This window comes from Phascolarctos cinereus, unplaced genomic scaffold (genome assembly GCF_003287225.1).
Source record: "Phascolarctos cinereus isolate Bilbo 61053 unplaced genomic scaffold, phaCin_HiC Scaffold_4;HRSCAF=312, whole genome shotgun sequence".
NCBI lineage: Eukaryota > Metazoa > Chordata > Mammalia > Diprotodontia > Phascolarctidae > Phascolarctos > Phascolarctos cinereus.
Genome location: NW_027555847.1, coordinates 513,773,371 through 513,800,766, shown reverse-complemented (window position 1 = coordinate 513,800,766; position 27,396 = coordinate 513,773,371). Strand labels below are relative to the sequence as shown.

The 27,396-nt window shown below is 36.2% G+C and overlaps 1 protein-coding gene across 7 annotated transcripts in view; it reads right to left on the bottom strand.

Moving 5' to 3' along the window:
- Positions 1 to 27,396, bottom strand: part of PTPRM (protein tyrosine phosphatase receptor type M) — a 922,867-nt gene that overhangs the window by 435,776 nt on the left and 459,695 nt on the right. For all 7 annotated transcript variants that reach the window (XM_078153517.1, XM_078153511.1, XM_078153512.1 and 4 more), the window contains one exon: positions 4,364 to 4,672. In XM_078153517.1, coding sequence (XP_078009643.1) covers positions 4,364 to 4,672 — 309 coding nt within the window. The remainder of the gene's footprint in view (positions 1 to 4,363; positions 4,673 to 27,396) is intronic.

Genomic DNA, 27,396 nt, shown 5'->3' with positions numbered 1-27,396 from the left:
GACTGTGTACTAAGTATCTCATAAAACCTGAAATTCTGAATTTCAAAGCTTTCCATAGTCTAGCTCCACCCCAATTTTTGAATTTTATTTTCCTGACCTTCCCAAGATGTACCCTTCATTGAAGATAACTAGATCTGTTCTCTATGATCACGTCTATTCTTCCTGTGTATCTTATCCTATTTTTTCCCCACCCACAAACATCTTACTCCACTTCCTCCCAGTTTGTCTAAATCTTAACAATATTTCAAAGCCCTGCTCAAGCTCCCCCTCTTTTGTGCAGCTTTTGCTAACTATTCCAGCCTAGACTGAACTCATTGCCTTTAAAGTCTGTTATAAAATAGGTTAACACATTTTTTATTCCATAATGGTTTCACATGAGAATCAGTACAACATAGTGAATAGAGAAATGGATTCTGAATCTCATATTAGGTGTATGACCCTAGGTAAGCCATATAACTTCTCAGAGTCTTATGCAACTCTAAAATTATATAAGTTTGACAGAAGTTACCTGTCGGCATTGCAATGTAAGGACAGTCTCTCACCAGGAGTTATTTACAAAAATGAAATAACCATTTCAGTTAAAAAAAAAAAGATTCTTAGATATCAATTCTTCTTCCTCCAGTAAGTGTCAGCTCTCTCAGGGAAGATAAGAAGGCATAGATTCATATCATGTTAGAGTGTCAGAGTTTGGGCTTTAGACCAAAAAAATCTAAGAATTTGGGGGGTACATTAAGAGAGTCCATTGGCCTCAGAAGCATGGTGAAAAACACTTTCCCCCACCAAGGACAAAAGTGAATTACAGACCTCTTCCTACTTAAATTAGGTTTCCTTTTCAAACAGCGAAATATCATTTATTGGTTAAGTTATTAAATTTTTCCAGTGACCTATAATAAGTCCTGAAAAATTTCATTGGATGTCATATCTTTGTCCAAAAGAAATATAGGAAAGCAAGCACAATAAATTTAGATTCTAACTTGACCTGTGATAACTGAACATACAATAGTATAAATTGAAACCTTCCAGAATCAGTTATTTCACTACAATGTTAATTTACCTCCTGCATATTTATAGCTACTTGAAAAAAAGAATTTCAGAATTTCATTTCACAAATAGGGAAACAGAGGAATCATATTAAAATTATATCTATACAGATTTTAAATATGCTTTGGTAGATTGATTCCCAGATATTTTATTCATTTTGTAGTTATTTTGAATGTCACTTTCCTTCTATGTGAATTTTGTTATGACTGTATAAAAATGCTATTGATTTTTAAGGATTTATTTTTTTAGCCTGCAACTCTACGGAAAATATTAATCATCTCAGCTTCTCTGCTGATTCCCTAGGATTTCTAAATAAACCATCATGTTGAATCTTCCACGTGTCGGACATATAGCATTGCAGTCTATAATAAAGACTTGTTGTTTTAGTATAAGAAAACAAGGTATTATTATTTAAAAACACTACAATTTAATAATTGATGAGTGATGATAATATTAATATTAGCAACTGTAGTAAAACATGAAATAATGGTTTTTATATTTCCATATATATGTGTAAATGTGCATATATGTATATGTGTGTTTGCATGATTATAAATATATATGCCATCTATGTGTATATGTGTGTGCGTATGTTATATATGGGAATATATGTGCTGGTATCCTATTTTGTTATCTTCAGGCTATATCAGTGGTTATATCATAATCACTCTTAACCTGCAGACCTGTAACTTGTCAGAAACCTCCCACAAATCCTTCATCCAAAAGCCTAGAGATCATCTCTAGGGCTCTTAAAAGTATATGATATAGTCATGTAGTATACTACTTCTTTTTTTCTTATGCTTCTTACAAAACCAGTTTGCCTCCTTTTCTAGTAATATATCTTGTTGAGGACATATTTTACATTACTTATTGCCCACAACTTGTTGCTATTAAACATGCTATAGTCTATTTATGTGCAATACATACGTCTCTCCATTGCCTGGTGGGTGCCTCATGATTTTGATGCTTTGGAGATTGCAGTATGCTGCTCTTCACAGCCATGTAACTGTGCAGGAAGAATTCTGGCACATTAAGATGGGCTTTTCTTTCAGGAAGAAGTGTGGGAACGATTGAAAGGTCTGCACAGTCGTCTATGTGAAAGTATCCAAGTAGCACTTAACTTTATTTTTTGGATTTAATGATCTCCAAGTTCTATAACACTTATTGACACTATAATGTAAAATTGGCACATACAGTTGCTTTAAGTCCATGATGTACATTACAGACTTTATCCCACTTGATCTTCACAACAACCGTGTGAGGGAGGCATTATCACGTATTGCCAACTTAGAGATGAGGAAACTGATATTCAGAAAGGCTAATTAAAAGACTCACCTAGGGTCACACCTGTTACAAACAAGATTCAACCCTGGGTTTCTCTTGACATCAAGTCCAGGACCCCTCACTACATCATGCTTCCTCATATTTTAGACAGGGTCTACAAAACAGGCTATGAGTTTCTTTCTTTTTCTTTCTTTCTTTTTTTTTTTTAAATGTCTAGAATTGCTGGGCAGCTATGTGGTGAAGCAGACAGAGTGCCAGACCTAGAGTCAGGAAGAACTGAGTTCAAATCCAACCTCAGAAACTTACTAGTTGTGTGACCCTGGGCAAATCACTTAATCTTGTTTGCCTCAGTTTCCTCATCTGTAAAATGAGCTAGAAAAGGAAATGGCAAACCACTCCAATATCTTTGCCAAGAAAACACCAAAAGGGGTCATGAGGAGTTGGATACAGCTGAAAAGAACTAAATAATAATAACACCAAAAGAATTGTTTAATTGAGTTTTGTTTTGCTAGTTCTTCATAATTCACCGCATCACAAGATAAGATATTTATAGCTTTATGGGACCTTCACAGGTCAGCTAGGCAAATGCCTTCATTTTGTGACTGAGTAATCTGAGGCCCAGAGAAGTTAAATGTCCAAGGACACATAGGTTACTACCGTTACTACCCAGCATAACTGGGATCTGAATCCTGGTCTTCTGGGGCCACACAGCACCCATTCCACTATAACAATTCCTTTAAAAGATGATATAAGACAGTGAAAAATGCACTGAATTTGGAATAAGAAGACTGGGGTTCAGATTGCAGCTGTGACATTCGTGATCTGTCACATAACTGACCCAGGCTCAGGTCCTTACTGATAAAATGGGATGGGTAGATTAGAAGGCTTTACTAAGAGATTTAATCCATATCACTCATTCAAAGACTTGGTGTCACAGCGGGGATTCACACTCAAGGTTTTATTACGTTATGGCTGACACACTGACCTCTCACGAGGAAAATATTTCATAAATCTTTGTTGTTGTTCAGTCATTTCAGTTGTTTTTGATTCTTTATCACCCCATTTGGAGTTTTCTTGGCAAAGATACTGGAGTGGTTTGCCATTTCCTTCTCCAGCTCATTTTACAGATGAGGAAACTGAGGCAAACAGGCTTAAGTGATGTACGTGCCCACGGTCACACAGTAAGTGTCTAAGGCCATATTTGAACTCAGGTCTTCTTGATTCCAGGCCCAGCACCATATCTACTGTGCCACCTTAACACAATCTTAACACATCCTAGAAAGGTGAGTTAATAATATTACAGATACTTAGCACATTGCCTGGCCCACAGTAGGTGATTCATAAGTGCTAGCTGACTGACTGAAATTATGGGGAACAATAACGACGGACCGTATATGGCTGTATGTTACTATAATCGCAGAAAAGTAACATGATACAGTAGATAGACAGCTGTCTTCAGAATCAGAAGAGTAGGTCTTTGATAGTCTCTGCTCATGTGACCCTAAGTAAACATACCCTTAGTGCTTTAGACAACAAACCCTTAAGGTGCAGAAGAGAGGCCTGCATTGGTAGAGCCAATTTCCTTTCCTGGAAGTTCCCTAAACCAGAGGTCTCAAACACATGGAAAGAAACACTCTCCACAAAGGTTGAATCAAGTCAAAATGCAGTTGTGAAATATTTAACAAAACAGATAAAAATACAATGCAAACTAGATAATGTTAATAGATGGTTTTCAAGTCAATATGTGGCCGGCAGAGACCTTTATAAACAACTTAATGGCTCCCATTTGTATATGAGTTTGACACCATTGGCATAGACCAATGAAATCACCGATTCAGTCCCTATTTCCCCACTACAGAACCTTCCCAGTGTAAGTATACTGAAACACATACAGGCATGCAGCATAAGCATATATTGTATTAAAGCCTGGATTTTTTTTTAATCCTGTTTCACCTCTCCTTTTTAAAGCAATATATTTTTAAAAGAAAGAAATTTTTTTCAAAAGCTTCACTGAAAAATGTAATTTCAAAGTACTCACGGTCTTCATCTGTCTGTACGATAAGCTCTTGGCTTTCTTTTCGTCCCTCTGGATTCATAAGGATGAGTTTCACACTGACGTTGGTGTAGGGTGACAGGTTAGTGATCGTATGCTGCGGGTGTGAATTATCGGTGTCCCAGCTTACTTCTTCTCTGACTTGCTCTTGTCCTCCCACTTGGTAACAGTAATGGACAGTGAGGTTATAACTATGGCAGCGAGTGACATTGTAGCCAAATGGTTCCCAACGGATTGTGATTTGCCGGGATTTGATCTCTACTACTTCAAGTTTTCTAGGTCCACGCATGGGATCTGCAAAAAAAGAATTGGAGAAGACTGCATCAGAAGGGTTCGGGGTTTTTGGTCTCATTATGCACTCACAGTGTGTCTTTCACCAGATAATGTAGCAGTGGTCCAATGAAGATAACTCTATATTAGCCCAGGAGCTGACTATGTTCAACAGACAAACACACACACACACACACACACACACACATATACATATATAAAAATTAAGGAAAAGATACTTTGTGAAAGATAATGCGATATGCACAGAATATAAAAAGATGAAACAAAAGAGATAGTCCTTACATCCAAAAAGCATAATTGAAGAGAAGAGAAAATATACATACAAATAATAATATAAATTGATATGTAAGTAGATAGAAGAGGACCCCCCCCCAAAAAAAGCAATGCATGCTTGGTTATCATATAATCCAGATTTTCCATAATGTTCCCTATTTCAGTAAAAGAAAATGTACTTTTAAGGAGGCCTGGGGGAAAAAAAAGGTAACATTTTGAAAGGCCATGTTTAGTTTGGGGTCCAGAAAAATACAAGGCACAAGAGATTCAAGGATGAAGAAGTAACTTCTACCTTAGGGGGACTGTATGATAAGAAATCTAACTCAAGTTAAATTCCCCCAATAGACTATGAATCTCCATGGAATCTTCAAGATTTCTGAATTATTTTGTATATCTAAATTACTACTATTAGGAAATATATTACATATCAGATATTTAGGAATAATACTGGGGCTTTTTTCACGATTAGAAACTTTTATAAGATTAAAGAGAATGTCTAATTTTATCTACTGCTTCACTAGCTGAATATTTAGAAAAGTTCTAATGAGCTACAGATAAACAAATTAATATGTATCCTTCCTCCCTTTTGCTTATTAATCAATGTATCTTTACCAAGACTGTTCTAAACATTCTCCAGGGGTTTCCATCATTTTTGCTTTCTAATAAAGTGACTAAATGCTTTGGATATTGGTTTAAACAAGTCATGTACTAACAGATTCAACAGAAAACAGCCTTTCACTGCATAAACAAACATGCATTGTTTTACTTTTGTCTAGGTAAAAAGGAAAGAGACAAAAACAAATTTCAAGGCAGTGCCAGAAATTAAAAAAAAAATCCTCTCAGTAATCTTTGGTGAATTTCCCACCACACCACTTTTCCCAACTCTTCATTCCTCAGCTCTCCCAATTCTGGCTACTACATCAGGGCTTTTTTAATGTAGAAATTCCTCTTAGTGAATATTGTAGGAATGTGAAATTCAAAAGCAGAAGTTACTAAAAGTATATAGGCTTTGTTGAATCTAAACAGGATGATAACTTTTTTCTTCTGGGCTGAGAGTCAAGCTAGCTTTTATTCTTAATAGCTTAGATTTCAAAATCTAAAACCAAACCAAAACAAAAAACCTTACAAGAATTTTTATAAATAGAGAAGATAAATCATCTTATTAAGGTCAAAATGAGGCTGTGCCTTGAGATCAGCCTTTGGACCTCTAAGTTGTTATCAACCAAGAGGGATGGAAGCCACTTTTGCCTTTCTGATTTATAAACCTCCTTTCAGCTATTACCACTTAATTCTAATCTGCTTAAAGAGGATGATGGCAAAAGGCAATGCAATCTTCCTCAGCTGGAAACTGCCCTCTGCAGTCCCACCATTTATATCTCCCCTATGACCAAAGGAGAAAACTATAAGAAAGGAAGATTGCTAATAAACCACAGAACAGGGCCTCTAAAATAAACAGGAAGCCAGCATTCTCTTTCCACAGTGGAGAGATAAATACCACTCATCAGCACGTGGCATTTATATTTTAAGCCCAATAACTCAGTGAAAATCTGACATGCCTTTCAGTGCCTCCTCAAACAAAGTGCCTAAAGGTTAAAAGGGTTTTTCCCCCTGCCATTCCATACAATTGAATTCTGATCTAGCAATGAATTTATGACAATTGCATCTGAAGTCAGTATTTTACAGTACCTTTATCTTCATTGTTTCTAATGGCTCTATTCCTAACTGTGTCTTAAGTGTGAATCAGGCATTCCACAGTGACATTTGCTCTTGAAAGTGATATTGATGATCTCCATAGACCTTGAAGGGCATTAGTGTGAGAACAGATCACATTTTAGGAACTAACTGACAACTTCATAACCAAATATGTGTAATTTCAGTATGCTAATTGCTTTTCAGACTGCGTTTCCAGACTGGAAGACAAATACGTCAAAACAGGCTCAGTGTGCCATTACTACCATTTTATTATATATAACATATAAATCTCTTGGGGTTAGATAATAGGGTAATAAATTACATTCCTATGACTAACAAACTGTTACTAATTATGTAATATTTGCTACCCTCCCTTTCCTCTGCTTCTTTCTCCTTTCCCTACCCTCAAATCCCTCTTTTCTGTTATTTGTTAAGATGGAAATGGAAGTTAGGAGCTGATTGCTAAGACAGGCTTTGCCACACTCACACCCTTGGGACACTCTGACATTTTCTCCCTCCCTTATTGTGGCTATTATGATAAGCCCCATTGGCATGAATCATGAGGCTAGCCGGGACAATCCGGGACCACTGACTCATGATAAGAAAGTAGGATGGCTTCCCAAAGGAGTGCCATGTCTGTCATGCCTGAAGCTTAGTCAGGTACTTCTTACCAATCCCCCGCTGGTGCCTGCAGCATCTTTCATTCTGCTCTCTTTCTGCCAGCTTGAGCTGGGTATCAAGCAGTGAAGGTTGACAGTTGCAGCTCTGACCTGAGGGACCAGCAAGCCCTGTTTCTAGCCTCTGGCACTTTAGCATCCCATTTAATCAGCGATCCTGGTTTCTTCTATATTCAGTTCTGTTTTTTCCATGAATAAGGGCAAAAACTGACTGATAGGATCAATTTCCATTGCCGGTTCAATTCACAGCTCATTTCTCTGAAACTTCACACTTTACCTCCTATTACAACTACAATACTTTTTCAGAAACTCAATTTCAGAACCTGTGAGAGACATTTAGTTGTAATTTTTGGATTCTGTCATTGATAATCAAAAAACATAGATTACAACTAAGGTTCCTGATATCAGGTTTCTCTTTTCTCCCTCTTCATGGACTAGAAAGGTCTATTAAAATAAATGAAACAAAAACTAGAAATAGTATGAGCTATACCCTTTGCTACCATCAGCCAATATAGCTGAAGTCTCGTGTTGGTCTTAGGGTCAATAGACTTCGGTGCAAATTCAGACATTTACTACAGCTGGGTGGCATTAATAGAGTACTGATTCTGGAGAAAGGAAGACCTGGGTTCAAATTCAACATCAGGCACTTGATAGCTGTGGGATCCTGGGAAAATTGCTTAACCTCTGTTTCATCAGTCTCCTCATTTATAAAACAAGGACAATACCTACCTCCCTCCAATGTTATTGTGAGGGTCAAATAACATATTTGTAAAGTGCTTTGCAAGACTTAAAGTGTTATATAAATGGTAGCTATCATTGTTAAGTATATATTACAATATATAAGTATAATATATAGATATATATGTAAATATATAAATATAAACATATAATATCATATGTATATATATGCATTACTTATATGGTGGTTAGCTAGGTGGCACAGTGGATAGAGAGCTGGGCCTAGAGTCAGGAAGACCTGAATTCAAATCAGGCCTCAGATGCTTCCTAACGGTGTGACCCTAGACAAGTCACTTAACTCTGTTTGTCTCAGTTTCCTCATCCATAAAATGAGCTGCAGAAGAAAATAGCAAACCACCTCAGTATCTCTGCCAAGAAAACCCCACATGTACAATTGAGATGAGTAAACAACAAAAATTATTTATATGATTATAGGCAACTTCTCTAAGTTTTAGTTTTCTCAACTATAAAATGTGTCTGAAGGGCTATTGCAGGGAAAATGCTTTGTGATTGTGAATGTGTTATATAAATATGAGCTGTTTAGTTGTTATTTCAATATTTTTACATAAATCATTTATCTATGAGAGCATCAGAAGCAAAAAAATAAAAATGTAACAGCTGCCTACATGTGGGGGAAATAACAACAATGCTTATTATTGGTTAACAGTTTTCTTCTTATCAGTGAGTCAGCAAACCACTAAATAGCTGTAGCTGATAAAAATCCAGAACTCAAAGTAGCCTTTTAATATGAAACCATCCTCCTCCTCATTTTGACCTATAAAATGTTTTTAACTGCTGCTACACTCAGGTCAGAGAAAGTGCTTTTAGTTTCAATTAAATTTGAGAATGCTTAGGTTTATTTACCTTTAAATAAAAATGTCCTCCAGGCATTTATTAATTTGCAAACTTATTGAATACAATGTAGCAGTTTGTAATGAAGCAACTGCTATATTCTAAGACTACCTGCCCTAAAAACAATTTCCTCAGTGAAAATAACAATAGGTCTCAATGAATTTTATGGGAAACAAAAAAAAAGAATGGAAAGTAATTAATTTTTTATGAAACCACTGTACACACTGGTTTTAAGTAATTAGTTTCTTTCTTCCTACAAAACAAATGATATCTAAGAAAAGGTACAATGTAACTATTTTTATCTTTTGTTTTTATCAATTTTAGATAGGATTAAAAAAAGTGATCTGAAAACTAACGGAGCAATATGAAGGCTATTTCACCAAACATCAGTGGTTTCCTATGTTAAATAAAATCTACTGCCTTCCATAATTTACGATGTGAATATGCTCCACAAGACTGACATGATGCTTGAAACCAATACAGAATGACTGGAGGTCATTATCATGTTTATCATCATCATTATCATACGTATCAGTCATCAACTATGTGCAAGGGAATGTGCTGTGCACTGAATATCTGTCATGATGACTATTCCTAGCAGAAAGCAAAAATTACAAGGCAGAAATGGGAGAGGAAGAATAATTTCTCTGACAATTGAGAGTGAGTCGACATTTATCATATATCTGAAATTCTTGTTCAAAGTTGGTCAAGACTCTTAGAGGTAACTCACTATATCCTACAGCTGAGCAGTAAATTGCTAATTCTATGAAATGTATTAATGGTCTTGTACTCGGTCATCATGAAAGGCTGGAATTCCGGCTCACAGCTTATGGACAACCTCAGATAAGAGGTCCAGAGCTCAATAAGTTCTAGGAAAAAAATTACTGCCTATTAACTCAGAACACTCATTAAATATTTATTAGGTGCTGTTGCAGGCATAGCATCCTGTGAGGAACTGAAAAGTTTATAATCTAGAGGGGCAACCAGAAAATCTGAGGTACCTCCCAGGTCCAATATGCTATGCTTCTGTGATACTGTGGTACCACATAAAAATAAACAAGATGCCACACACAGACACACAAACATGCACAGAGACAGAGAGAGAAGACAAAAAAAAAAACTATAAAAAGATAAAAGAGTTCAGAGGAAATAAGGGAAGGCTTCATGGAGGTAGTGAGAGCTGATCTTGAAGGTTGTTCAGAATTTCAACAGATGGAAACATAGAGTAAAGAACAGTAGCAGACATTTAGGAAAACATGGATAAAGACAAGTTATAAGAATGGAGATGTGCTGTCTTTTTGGCCTTACTGTGTGACTGGGCCACATGACATTACTGATTTAAAGTGCATATGTAAGTGCATGTGTAAGTAAAATGTGACCAATGCATTGGGAAAAGTAATTCGGCAATGACAGGTAGGCATGGCCATGGATGAGAAGAAAAGCAATTCTTCTGTTCATTAAAAGGCAGCTGAAATTGTCTAGGTGATGATAGAATGAAGGACTTTTTTTCCCAATTTTTTTTTGCATATTAAATGCTTGTGTTGGTTAATGATTAAATTTCTGATAAAAAAAAAAAACATAGGTTATCCTACATAATATAATAAAGCCCTAAAATAGCCAGGTAACATTAAGAACAGAGAGGACAGAATATCATGCGAAGTATTCAAGTCTAATGACTGAAATAGATGGATAGATAAATAGATGATACATCTAGGTGATATAGATATTGTTGTTTATCCTTCATTTTCAAAGAGGACCAACGAAATCACAGAATGACATCTTGATTTGTGTATGAAAGGAATTTAAGTGAGGCAGGGTTATCTAAGTGCAATGGCAAGACAGAGGTCAGAATGACTGGGAACAGACTAGAATGCAATGGCTGATCTTAGCATCTTTGTTTTCTGACCAAGCCCTAAATACTCCACAAATTATTCTCATCTGCCCATTCTGCCAGGGGAAATCTTCACATGCTTGAGGTAGACATCCCCCTACCTCACCGATGGGGTCTGAGGTCTGCTGGTTATTCTCAACCTGATTTAGCCCATCTGTCAAGACAGGTTTACTAGGGCATGGCTGCTGTTCAAGCTACAGCTTCCTGGAGCAACAGGTGAGGGTTGGGTGACAGGTGGACACCAACGGTGGATGAGCAGCCTTGGAAAGGGCTCAAAAAGTCCTCAGACCAGAGGTGCTAGTACTCCTGGAATACCCCATACAGCCTTGATATAGACACAGGTATAGATAATGTAGATACTGATATAAATGATATAGCTATAGATATATAGGGAGAGAAGATGTATTTCATACAGATGTGAAATGCTGCATGTTACATGCACTGTCCAATGAGGCCACTGTATTTTTGGTTTTACTTAACTGTTTTACTTTGTTTAAGAGACCTCTCGTGAAGTGGGAGTAATATTCCCCTGTCTATTAAGGATCTCAGAATGTGTCACTTAACTCCCCAAAATCAAATTCATTATTCCAGTGTTTAGCATAGGGTCTGGCACACAGTAAGAGCTTAATAAATGCTCTATTTATCTATTTTCTTCTTCATCTTCATCATTTTTGCCCTAAAACTTGTTCTTCACTTGAGTTCCTTATTTCTTTTGTTGGTAATAATACCATTCTCCTAGCATTACTCTCAAAATCTCACAAATATTTATTCCTCATCTATTTCTCTGACTGTGTGTGTCTCTGTCTCTCTCTCTCTCTTTGTCTTTCTCTCTGTGTGTCTCTCTCTCTTCCTCCTGGGGAGGATTTGTTTCTTTATCCTTCAAAAGTATATTACATTTTCTGGAAACTGCCAAAAGTAATTTAAAGCCAGGTGTGAGGAACAAGGTGGATGATTAATCTGAATGATTCAGGAAAGAATAAAAACAAACCAAAACAAGATATCTCTAAAAAAAAAAATTAGACTAATTTTATTTTGTGGCTCATAAACTATCATATTCTTAATAGATTTGGGAGTCATTAGTCTAGAAGAGTAATTAGACTGGCAAATATGGATGCCTTCACTAAGGGTGAGAGTGTGTAGTCAATCAACAAACATTTACTGAGTACATATTATGTGTCAAGCTCTGTGCTAGGCGATAAATACAAACAATGAAACAGTCCCTGGTCTTAAGAATCTCACATTCTAAAAGAGACTGTTGTTCTTTACCCTATGTTGTAGAAGAAGACCATGACATCAGGAAGGTGATGCCGTGACTAGCAAATGAACTGGATTTAAGTGAGGGAGCTGTGCAGTCACCAGTCTCACTTTCTCCTCCAGAGCCATCTAGGTGCAGTAGCAAGACATAGATCCGGATGACTGGAGATGGTCCCGTATGCAGTAGGAGACTTTGGCCTTTTTTAGCTCTTTCCCAGGTCTCAGCTTATCTGAAGCAATACCCATTCAATGATTAAGGCTAGATAAGAAATGAGGCAAAGAATGGCCTCTTTTATGTAGTTTTAAAAAATTAAATAAATAAATCTGGGAGGGGAAGGCCCTCAGGGTTTCTGGCCAAAACATAAATAATTGCTATTTACACTCACTATGAGCCATGAGGACTCAAACAATAACCAAGTGGGGCTTGGTTGGGACCTGGCTCAGTGAGTATCTAATGGAGAAACACAATACATAGACACATAGATATATAATTGCATAGTTACATACATACACATATGTATACATATATAAATGCTTAAGATTGCACTAAAAGTTTTGGAGCACCTTATACACACATATGTGTACCTTTAAATAAAAAGTAGTAAAGGCAGAAATAAGAAAGAACCCATGTCTCAGGTATAAGGACCACATTAGACATCAGTTGAACACTTACCCCTAAAAGACATAAGAGAAAAAGACAGTGAGGGGTTAAGGACTAAAGAATATGAGAAATTATATCTGACTTGTAAATTAATTTAGTTTTGCTTTTTCCGGGCCCCATTAGCTGACCCATTACACAGCATAGTGTATCTGTGTGTGTATATATACAACAGCAAAACAATTTCAAGCACTGAAAATATAACTGTCATTAAGTCCAAGAAGGGCTTAGATAAATCCATAGACAAAAAAAAATCCACACAAATTATTAAGGAGAAATCAGTAATGCACTAAGTACTTTTTATAATCTCAAATCTATGTCATGAAAAGTAATACAGTGTTGATTTTGGTTTCTTCATTTCTCTCTGAAAACTAAACATTCTAAACACACAGTTGTGGGGCTGTTCAGTCTATCTGGGAAATAATTCTCCCTGTGAGACTTAGTAAGAGGGTACAGGCCATGGAAATGACAATCTTTCCACTTGGAAATTCTGGGGCCCTGCGAGAATGTCAGGCTTGGCTCCCTACCTGGTTCTTACTCATTTGCTCTGACACTTGGGGCAGTTTACCCTCCTTTTTGCCTTCTATCACTTAGAGTTTCACAGTCATATCCCAGGAAGGGTTCTAACACTCACCATTCATTTAGTTCTGACAAATCAGCAAGGAAAAGAAGCCTTTGGCAATGAATGTGTAAAAAAGTTACCAGATGTCCCTGTTTGTGGCAGAAAGAAGGTTTGATTTTTTTTTTTTAAAGCATGACAGCATCACATCATGAGTTTGTATGCATTGCATCTGTCTTTTTAAGTACGGGCTCCCTTTCCCTACCAGCCCTTCATATCTATTCAGCCATTAAGCCCTGTCAGATTCTTCTCTGTAATGCCCTGTAGGTAGGTGGCACAGCAGACAGAGAGGTAAGGCTGGGAGTCAAGAAGACCTGGGTTCACCTCTGGCCTCTGACACTTACTAGCTGTGTGACTCTGGGCAAGTCACTTAACCTCTATTTGTCCCACTTTCCCTATGTGTAAAACGGTGATAAGACTAGCTCTATAATATTTCCTAGGGTTGTTGTGAGGATCAAATGAGAAAATTACTGTAAAATGCTTAGCACAGTGCCTGGAACACAGTAAGTGCTATAGAAATGTTAGCTATTACTACTCCTACACTCCTACTACTCCTAGTACTATTCCTACTCCAGATTCTCTATTTCAGATCTCATCGACCACCATTTAGAGTCTATTGCAATAGCCTGTTCATTAGCTTCCATGCCTTCAAACCATCCCAGACATTAGTTTCCAATGAATATTATTCCAGTACAGCTATGCTTATGCTATTTTTCTTACTCAAAAATCTGCCGTGATGTTCCACCTCCTACAACATAAAATCCAAATTCTTTAGCTTGATGTTCCAGGCCCTCCTGCAACAAAATCTCATTATCTCCCTAACAGATGTCTCGATTTTACTCAAATTGGGTTATTCCCTGGCTCCTGAATATACCCTGTGCTTTCCCAGCTCTATTTTTGTGTCCATGCTCTTCCTTCTACCACTAATTTCCTATTTCCTTGTTTCCACCTTTAAAAAAAATCTTTCCCATCTTTAAACACTCAGCTCTAATGCTAACTCCTCTATAAAACCTAAACTGATTCTTCCAGCTATAGGTAAGTTGTCCGTCTTCCAAATCTCCAGACTACTTTATTTGTACCTTTCTAATGGCCTAATATTCCACCACAGTTTTCTAATTATTTATATCCCCCTTCCTCCTTAAACACACACACACACACACACACACACACACCACACACACACACACATATACACACATCCTCAGTGGGTTTTAAAGAGTATTGCAGAGAATATGAAATTCTTTGTATGCCCTATGTGCCTAGTACAGTGTTTTCTACAACAAGGTAGGAAAAAAATTGTGAAGGAGAAAGCATGAAAGCAAGAATTGCGCTTTTTCTATATATTGTTCAGAACACTGAAAAGTCTGGTTCTCTTGAAAGGATATAAAGTGGACAAGAGTGCTGAAATAGGAGTTAGAGAATTTGAATTCCAATCTCAGCTGTCACTTACTACCTGGGTCACTGGGGTAAGACCCTTAGCCCCCCTGGGTCTCAATTTTCTAATCTCTAAATTAAGGAGGTTTGGCTAGACAGACTTCAGGGTACCTTCCAGTTTTAAATCCATAATGATGTAAGAAATCATTCAAATAACAATCACATCAAGATTTACAGTAGGTTAGCTCCTGCCAAGTGAATAATATACACCCTTGTGGGGAAAATGATGTCACTAAAATTATACAAATTCTTTCAAACAACAGGAATATCATTTAGAAATTCTACAGATCTCAGTTTGTGTCATTCCAGCTCATAAAGCCATGTACTCATCAATGATACTATGATGAAAAGAAGCTCATATCTATTCAGTCATTAAGTCCTATCAAATTCTATCTCCGTAATGCCCTGCAGCGAGGTGGCACAGTGGACATCATTCTGCCCATCTGTCTTTCTCACAGATACAGCAAGTAGTGACCTATCCCTGAGTAAGGCTTACTTATGTAGCCATCTGACTTTCTGTTGCACTGCAGCCGTTTCTGAGATTTCTTTTTTTGGGAGGAGGAGGACTGGAGGAATATTTTTTTCTTTTTGCTTTATGCTGTCTCAGAAGAAATCATGTGGAGGGGAAAATGGTATTTCGGTTCCTTCTGAACACCAGCATATTTCACCTTTTTTGCTGAGTTCCTCGGGTGACATTTTCAAACTGTAAAGTTCATCACAGTGGAAGGAAGTCCATTTTTGCTGAAGCACAATTAGAACCCTGAATTGTTTCAGTGCGCTGGAATGGGCAAACTGCAGTTCATCCTTTGGGTGAACTTTACAGAGAAACTGGTGTCTGGAGGGGAAAATGACTTCGTAGTCATTCAGGTTGCTTGGTATTTATATCAGAAAATATAAACAAGAAGGATGTAAAGTAATTTTCAGAGAGTTTTTCAAGACAGTCAAAAATTGGTTTGGAATAGGTTTTGACCTTTTTCACCTTCATAAAGCTCTGATGCACGCACATCTTAGATGCTCGGAACCAATACATTACTCAAAGTGAAAAGACCTCTAATTATTCTCTGCCCTGCAGCTAAAGTATCATTATATTAGTGATTAGTATACTGGGGCGGGGAGCAAATTAACTTTTAAAAAAAGTTTCATCTAATATGTGAAGAACACGAATATCATTTGGAAACCTTTTTTTTTTAACCTGTTCAGACTCTCTTTCTTTAGTATTTGTAATCTTTTCATGATTACAGAGGTTTCTGTTTGAAGTTGTTTATGAATCTGGGCAAATGGTTGCACAAAAGACCACACTTCCCTGTGCTGGATTGATTGCTATACTCTAATTATTCTAGTATGTTTTCATCAACAACTCATTTTAAAAAGAGCTTTCTTCAATTTAAAATAGCATATGATTGATAAGCACTTATTTAAAAACCCAGTTTTTCCATCCTTCTAATCTTTTCTAGGGAAGCCTGGAGAATTAAGGAGTAGAAAATGCACTTCCCAGCAAGCCTGCCTGCTGTTAGCAACCTCCAGAAGCATATTAATAGTAAAGCAGGAAGTGTTCGTTTGAGAGAGTTTATTAATACCTTTTATTTTAAAGGACATGAGAAAATGAGATGAATGTCCCAACCAGTAAATTTCTTGAGTCTCCATGAAATAACCAATGGAATACAAGACCAAAACTTTCTCTTTTGCACAGACAGTTTCCCTCTCTCCATCTGGCATCCACACCCTGAATTTCTATCATCTGAGCATCCCATACTAACTCAACTCCATTATAAAATGCCATTATCATCATGGAAGCAATTTTGCATGGGATAAACATTCTTTTCCCATTTTACTGACCTCACAAATCAAGTTGTTACCTGCTCCATTGCCATGGAATATGAATGTGGAATAGATTTTATCTTTTGGGTTTTTGTTTCTTCTCTTTTTTTAAAATTATATTGACTGAATATTAAATGGGGGCATAATACCCTACCTAGACTGTTGACCAGCACCATTCCATGCCAATTAAACCTGCTTTACTTCTCCAGTCACTTTGCCTTCTTCATAAATATCCATAAAAACATGCTGCAGACTTAATCAATGAGAAAAATTATATGTATTCCAGATATAATGTAGACAACGCTGCTGTTCTTTTCCGTACTTTGTTTTTGACAGTTTTTCTCAATTTATACCCTTATTTCTTGACATTGGATAAACAGACTAGTTCAAAATTGGGATTCTCATGACAACTCACTATTTATTCATTGGGATTTTGAAGGATGAATCTCAGTAGATGGACATCTTTCCTGGTTGTCTTCCTGCTTCTCTGACTTAATGAATTAGCTTTTGATCTTTGAAGAGAAGATTCCCATGTGTATTAATGAGAAGAGACCCATACACTCTGGAAGTTCCTGAGCTCCTGTAAGGGCTGGGTTAAGGACTGAGTGTTTGATGTTCAGGTTAAGTTAAAGCACCTCTCTCTGACACAGACCAGGACAGAATAAACTCAACGTGAAGGGGCAGAGGTATTATTCTCATAGCGATTTTGAGGTAAGTGAAAATATTGTCAAACCTGCTTAAAGATGCCATCATAGAAAGCACAACTAGGTCATAGTTTCTTTTTCCATGTCTAACCCATCGTCTCTTTTGAAAATTCAATTTGTGAGTCTTCTTTTTTCCCTTCCTTCCTTCCTTCTCTCTCTTTCTCTTCCTTCCTTCTTTCCCTTCTTCTCTCTCTTTCTTTTTATTTCCCTTCCTTCCTTTCCTTCTTTTTTTTTTTTGCTGGCATTCCTTCTCCCAACTATAAAAAGCAGCTGTGAGACATTCAGGATACTGCCTTTTTAACCCGCTACATTTGGAGATGTATCCGGTCTCGCAACAACCCTATTCTATCATGAGTCTGACTGATTTAGAAAGAAAACAAAAAAAAAAGTTTTTATGCAACTAGAGAGATTTTCACTGTGAACCAAAGCCAACCTGTGTTCACATTCTTATATTTAAGTCCAAATTTAATAGTACACATTGTAAAGAATGCTTCATTTATATTCCAATGTACTTTATAAAGCATGAAAGAAAATATCATCCTGTATATTTTTTCTCTTAAATTATCCCTGGAGCTTGATTACTCCTCCACAATCAAAATCACATCTTAAATATGAATGATACAAAACAAGGCTAGTGCCTGAATCCATAACAGAGGGATTTTAGCTGCTTGTTTAAAATGACATACCTAGCTATTCAGTAATCACTTTATAATAACCCCTTTCATTTCCAAATCTACTTAGCCATCAGGCAACGGCAGGGAAAACGTTGGCAGTGGTTTTTACAACTGCACATTAGTTTTACATTTCATGACAAGCTAATTCTAGAGAGTTCTAAAGACAGACAAGCATGTGTTCTTGTGATTTTCTTTCCTTTGCATGAGAGAAACATGCATCTTACTGATAAATGAAAAATAAAGGAGTGCAGACATATATTTTTCACTTCATGCTCATGTCAGTGACAATTGGCCCCCAGATACACCCCAGGTACCATGGTGAATACTTAAATCAAGAGAGACTAACAGACCCTGATGTTCACTCCTCAGCCCAAGTCAGGGGGGACTCTGATACAATTCTTGAAATGCCAGTAGTATGATCGTGAGGGTTTCACAACACCATCTGGATTAAAATTCTACTTAATGAAGAACTTCTGGTTTCTGGATGGGCTGGTTGTTACTGGGGATTTGGGAAGGGGAGTGGAAAAGCATTAGAATATCAGAATTATGATGCCTGAAAAATATATTTCCCATTACAGTGCAAATGAGAGAAAGAATGTTCGTATTTTGACACTGGCACACAAGCCATACTCACTCAAGGGCACAACTTTTAAAGATGTCTCTGTTACGTCTACAGACACACTGAGTGCCCTTACAGTCTGTGAACCTATAGAGTTAAATGGCTGAAAGGAGAGAATTAAACATTATTGAGACTGGCTTCCAAGGCATTATTTACTCTAATTCCTTTTCCATACCTGGGAAATACATTTTTAAAAACTCTTTATGGCATAAGCTTTTAAGGTTGCCATGAAAATCACCTGGTAAAAAGGACAAACCATGATGTAAATCTGCTTGGCTTTTAGCAGCTCAATACTTGCCAGAAAAGCAGAGGCACAGATGTTGTTTATGATGCTGTGCAAAAAAATAAACAGGAGATATTATTTCCTAAATGTGGAAGGATGTTCTTGCCATCACTGCATTCTACTGCTACTGACAAACTACATTAATTCAAACTCATTATCCACAATCTTAGCTAAATTGGAAATCTAAGGCAGGACTTTTATGAACCTAGGTGACAAGACTTCAAGGTCCTATAAATTTATTCCAAAGAAGAAAGACCACCAATTAATGCAACCGCCTAAATAGCATTTTCCTCCCCAAACAGACATATCCTGATATTTGTAATCAACTTAAGTCAAAAGATGGAACAGAAAACAACTTCAGAGAAATTAAGCCTCAAATGCATAGAACTGATAAATGAGCAACACTCTTTGGATCAATTGCTGGAGAAATTTTGAACTGTTCCCATGCATTCAGGTCCCAAATGAATGGAAATCGCTTGATTTTTACCACCAAGCAATTATGTCTTAACTATTTTTAGCATCTGGCTACAAGACAAGATAAAAGAATACTAGAAAAACTTGAAAACTTGAGATTAAGGGGAAAAAATTTACAAATGAATGTTTCCTTTTTATTCTCTGAAAAGGCTACTACCTTTTTTTTTTTTTAATTTCCCTGGGGGAAAGGAGGAGTTGAAAATTCTCTACTCTTCTCAGGACTCCTTTCATTTCCCCATTTTAAATTCTCCTTGTGCCAGTGACCTTTTTACTATACACAATTTCTTACCACCTTGCCAGAATTCAGAGAAATTGCTGAATATTTAAAATTTTAAAAGGTGATCCCTTTCCACAATCCCTCTACCCTACCATCCCATTCTTGGGCATGGGTTTGCATGAGAAAAACAGATAAGATAATGCTTATAAAGAATATGCTATTTAGCATATGCAAATAAATACATTATATAGTCTTCCAGCTCTATATAAATGTTACAATACCTACTGTTATTGCTATTACTATTATTATTCTGAAACCAGAAAGGTACTTCCACATGAAGGTAGTTTGATGGATGAAAAACAGTGGGAAAAGGCTTATTACCTCTCCCCTCTAATTATTTATATTTAAAAGAATATAAAATATACCTTATATTTTGCTCTATAGGGCATATCTTACTGAGTAGAAGCAAGAAAAAAAATATACTGACCACAATAGTGTAATAAAAACAAAACTTAAATGATTTATTGCAACGATCAATCTTGGTCCCAGGGGAAAGAGAAGGAAATATACTATTCTGCTGTCAAGAGAGAGATAATAGACTCTGGTTACTAAATGATGTAAACATTATCAGATGCTGCTATCCTATGGATTTTGTTCAATTTTTTCTTTTGTAAATGGGAGATTAAAAGGATCATATATTAGGAATTATTCTGATGTAAAAAAGACAAAGTGGACTTGTGGTGCCAAGATGGCAGAGTGAGGAAGGAACTCTCTGAAGCCTTCCAAAATTTTCCTACAAACAACTAGAAAACCCCCTCAGAATTGACCTAGGAGCAGGGAAGAAGCTTCCCAGCTCCGCAAGAAACGTCTGTCCACTGAGGTTGAAGGGGAGTGAGGTTCAACAGCACTAGTAGCAGCAGCAGCAGCAGCAGCAGCCAGACTCACAGCAGGGGGCCTGCGGCAAGCCTCCAACTCTGAGGCAGTCTACCAGTAAGGCCCCAGCCTCCTGCAAGCCTAGAGTGCCTCAAACAAGTGAGCAGTCTGTGCAGCACAGGAAAGTTCCACCCCAGCAACCCCACCCCCAGCACAAGCCTCCAGTCAAACCTTGACCCTATTGTTGACCAATAGTGAAGGCCTCTCCCTGGGACCTGCCAGCAGAGAGACCCTGTTTGTCAACTCAGCAACAGGGTCCCACCCCTGGAGTAGACCAGCAACAATACACCTCCGCCTGGGCCAGCCACCAGAAAGACTCTGTTACAATAGAAATCCAGCATAAAGGCTCCACCCCTGTGGGAGGCCAGCAGCTACACCCCACACCCAGGGGATATAAACAGGAAGCCCCTCCCTCCCTCTGCCTAGTACAAGACAGAAGAGACACCTATACCATCCAAAAAAGCTAAGCCCTGAAGCCCACTGAAAGCCAGCAGTAAGACCCACAGCCCCTCGTAAAAAGCTTGGGACAGTGCAGGACCAGAGGCCAACTCTCACATAAAAACACCAAGTCATATAAAAATGCAGAAAAATGAGCAAAAAACAAAAAAGCTTGACTATAGAAAGTTACAATGTGGACAGAGAGGCATAAACTTAGAAGAGGACAATAGTATCAAAATGGCTACATGTGAAGTCTCAAAGAAAAATGTAATTTGGTCTCAGGCCCAAAAAGGATTCCTGGAAAAGCTTAAAAAGGATTTAAAAAAGCAAATTGGAGAAGTAGAAGAAAAGATGATAAAAGAAATGAGAGTAATACAAGAGAATCATGAAAAAAGAGTCAATAGCATGGAAAATGATATACAAAAATTTACCAAGGGGAAAATAACTCCCTAAAATTAGAGTTGGCCAAATGGAAAAGGAAGTAGAAATGCTCACTGAAGAAAATAATTCCTTAAAAATCAGAATTGGGTAAGTGGAAGCTAACGATTTTATAAGACATCAAGATAAGATAAAACAAAATCAAAAAGTAAAAAAAAAATAGAATTAAATGTGAAATTTCTCATTGGAAAAACAACTGACTTAGAGAAAAAGAGAGATAATATAAAAAAGGAGAGATAATATAATAATTATTGGATGACCAGAAAGCCATGATCCAAAAAAAAAAAAAAAAGGCCTGGACAACATATTTCAAGAAATTATCAAATAGATTTAATTAAAAGAGATAAGGAAGGAAAGTACATCTTGCTGAAAGGTACCACAGACAATGAAGTCATATCACCACTAAACATATATTCACCAAATAGTATAGCATCTAAAATTCTGAAGGAGAAGTTAAATGATTTACAGGAGGAAATAGGTAATAAACTATACTAGTGGGGAACCTAAACATTCCCCTCTCAGAACTAGATAAATCTAACCAAAAAAATTAACAAGAAAGAAGTTAAGGAGGAGAATAAAATCCTGGAAAAGTTACATATGGAGAAAATTGAATGGTAATCCAAAGAAATATAATTTTCTTGGCAGCACATGGCACCTACACAAAAACTGATCATGTATTAGGACCTAAAAACCTTAAATGCAGAAAAGCAAAGATAGTAAATACAACCTTTTCAGATCACAATGCACCAAAAATTTCAATAATGGACCATGGAAAGAGATATTAAAACGTAACTGGAAATTAAATAATCTAATCCTAAAAAATAAATGGGATAAAGATCAAATAATAGAAGTATTTAACAATTTCATTAAAGAAAATGACAACAATGAGACAACATACCAAAATTTATGGGATGTACCTTAGCATTATTTAGGAGAAAATCTGTATCTCTAATTGCTTACATCAATAAAATAGAGAAAAAGCAGACTGATTGAATTGGGCATGCAACTACAAAAAAAAAAAAGCACAAATTAAAAATTACCAATTAAACACCAAATTGGAAATCCTGATAATCAAAGGATAGATTAATAAAACTGAAAGTAAAAAAAAAAACTATTGAACTAATAAATAAAACTAGAAGCTGGTTTATGGGGGGGGGGGAAAATAGATAAACCACTGTTTAATTTGATTTAAGAAAGGAAATCAGAAAACCAAGTTACTAATATCAAGAATGAAAGGAGTGAATCTGCCACCAAAGAAGAAGAAATTAAGATTATTGTTAGGAGCTATTTTGCTCAACTATATGCCAATAAATTTGACAATCTAAATGAAATGGATGAACATCTACAAAAATATAAATTAGTCAGATTAACGGAAGAAGAAATAAAATACTTAAATAACCCAATCTTAGAAAAAGAAATTGAACAAACTATCAATGAGCTTTCTAAGAAAAAACCCCCAGGACCAGATGGATTCACAAGAGAATTCTACCAAAAATTCAAAAAACAATTAATCCCAATACTATATAAACTATTTGGGAAAATAGGTGAAGAAGGAGTCCTACCAAATTCCTTTTATGACACAAATATGGTGCTGATACCTAAACCAAAAAAAAGCCAATACAGAAAAATAAAATTATATTCCCTAATTGATTCAAATTGATGCAAAAATTTTTAATAAATACTAGCTGAAAGATTATAGCAATATATCAAAAGGATCATACATTATGACCAGGTGAGATTTATACCGGGAATGTAAGGCTGGTCCAATATTAGGAAAACTATCAGCATAACTGACCATATCAATAACAAAACCAACAGAAATCATATGATTATCTCAATAGATGCAGAAAGAGCCTTTGACAAAATACAGCACCCACTTATCAGAGTGGCTAACATGACACAAAAAGAAAATATTGGATGTTGGAGGCGATGTGAGAAAACTGAGATGCTAATGCACTATTGGTGGAGTTGTGAACTAATCCAACCCTTCTAAAGAGCAACTTGTAACTATGCCCAAAAGGCTATAAAACCCACATATTCTGCCTGAAAGAGCTATCATAATGGAGGGGAAGATGCTGTATAGATGCTTATAGGCTATAAAACCGCACATGCTCTTTGATGCAGCAATACCAGTGTTAGGTCTACATCCCCCCAAAGAAATCCAAAAAAAAAAAAAGGAAAAGGATCTATTTGTACAAAAATATTTACAGCAGCTCCTTTTGTGGTGGCTAAGAAGTGGAAATCAAAGGGATGCCCATCAATTGGGGAATGGCTAAACAAGCTGTGGTATATGATTGTGATGGAATAGTATCGTGCTATAAGAAATGACAAGGAGAATGATTTCAGAAAAACCTGGAAAGACTTACGTGAACTTAAGCATAGTGAGGTGAACAGAACGCTGTACACAGTAACAGCAATACTGTTCGATGAAGAACTGTGAATGACTTAGCTATTCTCAGCAACACAATGATCGAGGACAATGCCAAAGGACTGATGACGAAGCGTACTATCCGCTTCCAGAGAAAGAATTGATACTGTTTGAATACAGATTGAAGCATGCTGTTTTTCACTCTTTCATTTTTCTTCTTTTATATGAGTCTTCTTGTACAAAATGACAAATAAGAAATGTTATACACAATTGTACATGTATAACCTATATCTGCTTACCATCTCAGGGAAGAAAGAGTGGAAAGGAGAGAAGGAGAGACAGAATCTGGAACTCAAAACTTCAAATAAAAATATTTAAAAACAGACAGTTATAAATTGGGAAAGATCCATATATATTTACTTTCCAGCATTAATCTTAAGTAATTTATTTTCAATGTATACCTATGTATTTTTCCTATCAAAGAATTTATTTTAGGGATGTAACCTATATTCACACAAATGCAGCAGTGACTGTTCTAGTAGTCAAACATGGGATCAGGTATTGTAAAATTAATTCAAATTAACAAGCATTTATTAAACACAAACTATGTGCCAGCCACTATGCTAAGCTCAGAATTCAAGGAAAGGTAAAAAATTGTTTCTGCTCTCAAGAAGCTCACAATTTAATGAGGAAGATGCTAACTACTACGTCCAAACAAGATACAGACAGGATAAATTGGAGATAAAGAGGTCAAATTTATGTCTTTAAGATGAATGCTCAAAATGTCATTAGTTTCATTAAAGAAATTGAATAGAAAAGTGCAGAAATGTATTAGAAAAGAAATGTGGTCCATCTACAAAAGTTCCCAGAACCCCGAACGAGGTTTTAATTTCCTTTTGCACAGTTTATATACCTACAAAACAGTTAGCGGACATTTGCAACACTGGCAGTTGCATTTTATTAACTGCAGAGGCTTGTTTCTGAATAACAATTTTAGTGCTCTGTAACAATGCAGGTTCTTAAAAATCTTGCAGGAAAAATGGTTTCACTAATTACCCCGGAATGTTGCTAAATAGAGCATCAACACCATGAGTGCATACATAATATAATTCTCTTGAAAATAAAACTCTCCAAGACAGGATTTAATGGGAAAAGCTCCCACATCTTTGAAGCCACAAGTCCTTGATATACGGTGGTGGAAAAGTGAAACCAAGGTTCAGTCATGTCTGACTCTTCCTGACTCCATATGGGATTTTCTTGGCAAAGATACTGGAGCGGTTTGGCATTTCTTTCTCCAGCTCATTTGACAGATGAGGAACTGAGGCAAAGTAGATTAAGTGATTTGCCCAGGGTCATACAACTAGAAACTGTCTCAGGCTGGATTTGAACTCAAGGTAAGTCTTTCTGATTCCAAATACAGTACTCTACTTCATGCACTCCATAGCTTCCCTAAACCAAGGTAGCTCTTGATATTTACTAGTAATTTTCCAAATACTAAGCTTATACATTTGACCAGAAGTTATGGTCATCTAATAATACCAATGGTCACAGTAAAGAAAATTTCTCACTTTGGATTCTATTATGCAAATGATAGCAGATGTATAGTATAAACAAAAGGTGAAATTAAAAGCCACTTGTAATAAGACTGGAATAATATGACTGACTCACCATTTGGGAGAGCATTACCAATGAGACCATTATGATGGAGTTGGCTAGAAATTGGCAACTGTTTATTCCTTTCCTGAATAAGTGACACTCTTGAAGATTATAAAGTATTTGTGGGCAGATGCTAGCAACCCAAAGTCTACCTACAATGCCGACAGCCACAAAACTGGGCACATGTTTTGAGATACTTTGTTAGGTGATTTAGCATTCCCCCTTCACGTATGTCATTTGATCCCAAACCATAAATCCCCAGGATGCCAGGGTCCAAACACAGCACAATAACTTTCAAAGTAGGGGAAAACAAATACATAAACAAACAAAAAAGAACTTTAAGAAGTATGATCCATTTGAAATATCTATTAATGTTTCTTCATCATTGTAGTTTGATAATTATAAGCTACAAGATTATAAAACTATCACATTAGAAAATCTGTATTTATAGAGTCAGATAAATTAGATTCTCTAATTCCTAAAAACATCTGAATGTTACTTTTTTAAAAAATTAGAAATTCAGTACTTCATGTAAAATATTCATTTTTAATTAATTGCACTTAACTAAATATAAGTCCCTCATATTTAAGAGAGTAAATCAGCAAAGTGACAGCATGCATCCTCACTAATTAAATAGTAAAATAATATCTAAAAATGAAAAGAGAACTCTTCAAACATCTAAAAACCCCCTATTATCTGAGGCAGAAAATATTTTTCCTGATGAGTACATTTCTGAGAGTTTGAAAAATTAGCAGTGATGTAGAAATTAATTTTTCTATTAAGTGGACAGAGAAAAAAGCTTTGGCTCCTTATTAGGGGTCTAATGACTTCAATTAAGAATTACATTAAATAGGGAAGGGATACATAGCTAGTAGGAAGACTTGCTTGGCAAAGGCACTTGGCCTTTGCTTATAAACTCCCTATCAACCAGAACAAGCAGAAGAATTCTGATAAATTTACTCTCATTTCTTTTTGTTTAAAAAAACCAATTTGCTTAAAAAAAACCAACTAATCTGTATTATCACAGTGATAGGAGAGATAACAGCCTATAGAAAAGATACTCCCCACCCCCTTCAGTTACCAGGGTTCTGTCTGCCCATGTTTTCTTATTACTTGTTTCTAAGCCTGAAAGATTCTCTTTAAAGAGGAATTACTCTCATAAAGACAGGATTTCAGATTATCTACCTTGCTGGTTCAACAGTTTAAGCCATGTGTTCACACCTGGAGAAATAAAGTTCATCAGGTAATGAGGCTCATAACTTATGATTGATCCTCATTGCAAATAGACACCTGTACCCTGCTATGCAAATGTTATCACAAGGGGTACTACATTTACATCATCTCTCTGGTTCCAAACATGATTGATGACAGCAAAGGAATTATTCAGATACCTAAGCCAAACATATACTTAAGGAAAAGCAGCCAGGAGCTAAAGGTCCTTTAAAATGAATTGGAGTGGTTCAATTGGGTGATAAAAATGAATTAGAGAGAAAAAAAAAACTGGTAATACATAGAAAATCTATCTATTCCTCCAGTGCAAACTTGTCCTAAAATTAACCAGAGTTAGCATTATCTCCAAGAAAGCATAACTATTAAATTGTGTACAGCTAATGGTCTACAGAAATTACTCTGAATTTCCAGGGAGTCTAATTTCACATTCTTCAGCTAAAAAATAAATTTGAACAATAAAGCCACGAAGTTAGTTTTTAAATGAGACTTCTTACTTTTCATTTACCATTTTCTTTCTTGAAGATCACTTCCTGACTCTTTAGAATTAAGTCAGAAAAAAGTGACCATAGTGAAAAGAAAATATCAACAAAGAAAAATCAACAAGGAAGGTATTTTATTAAAGGCCTAGTATAGATTTTAGAGCCAATTATACATGTGAAATAATTAAGTATATGACAGTCATTTATAAGAGAGTCATCAAATTTTGGAAGAGATGCTAGAGAACATTTTGGTCCTACCACCAACCTAAACCTGAATATAAGAATCCAATTGATATTATTCCACAAGT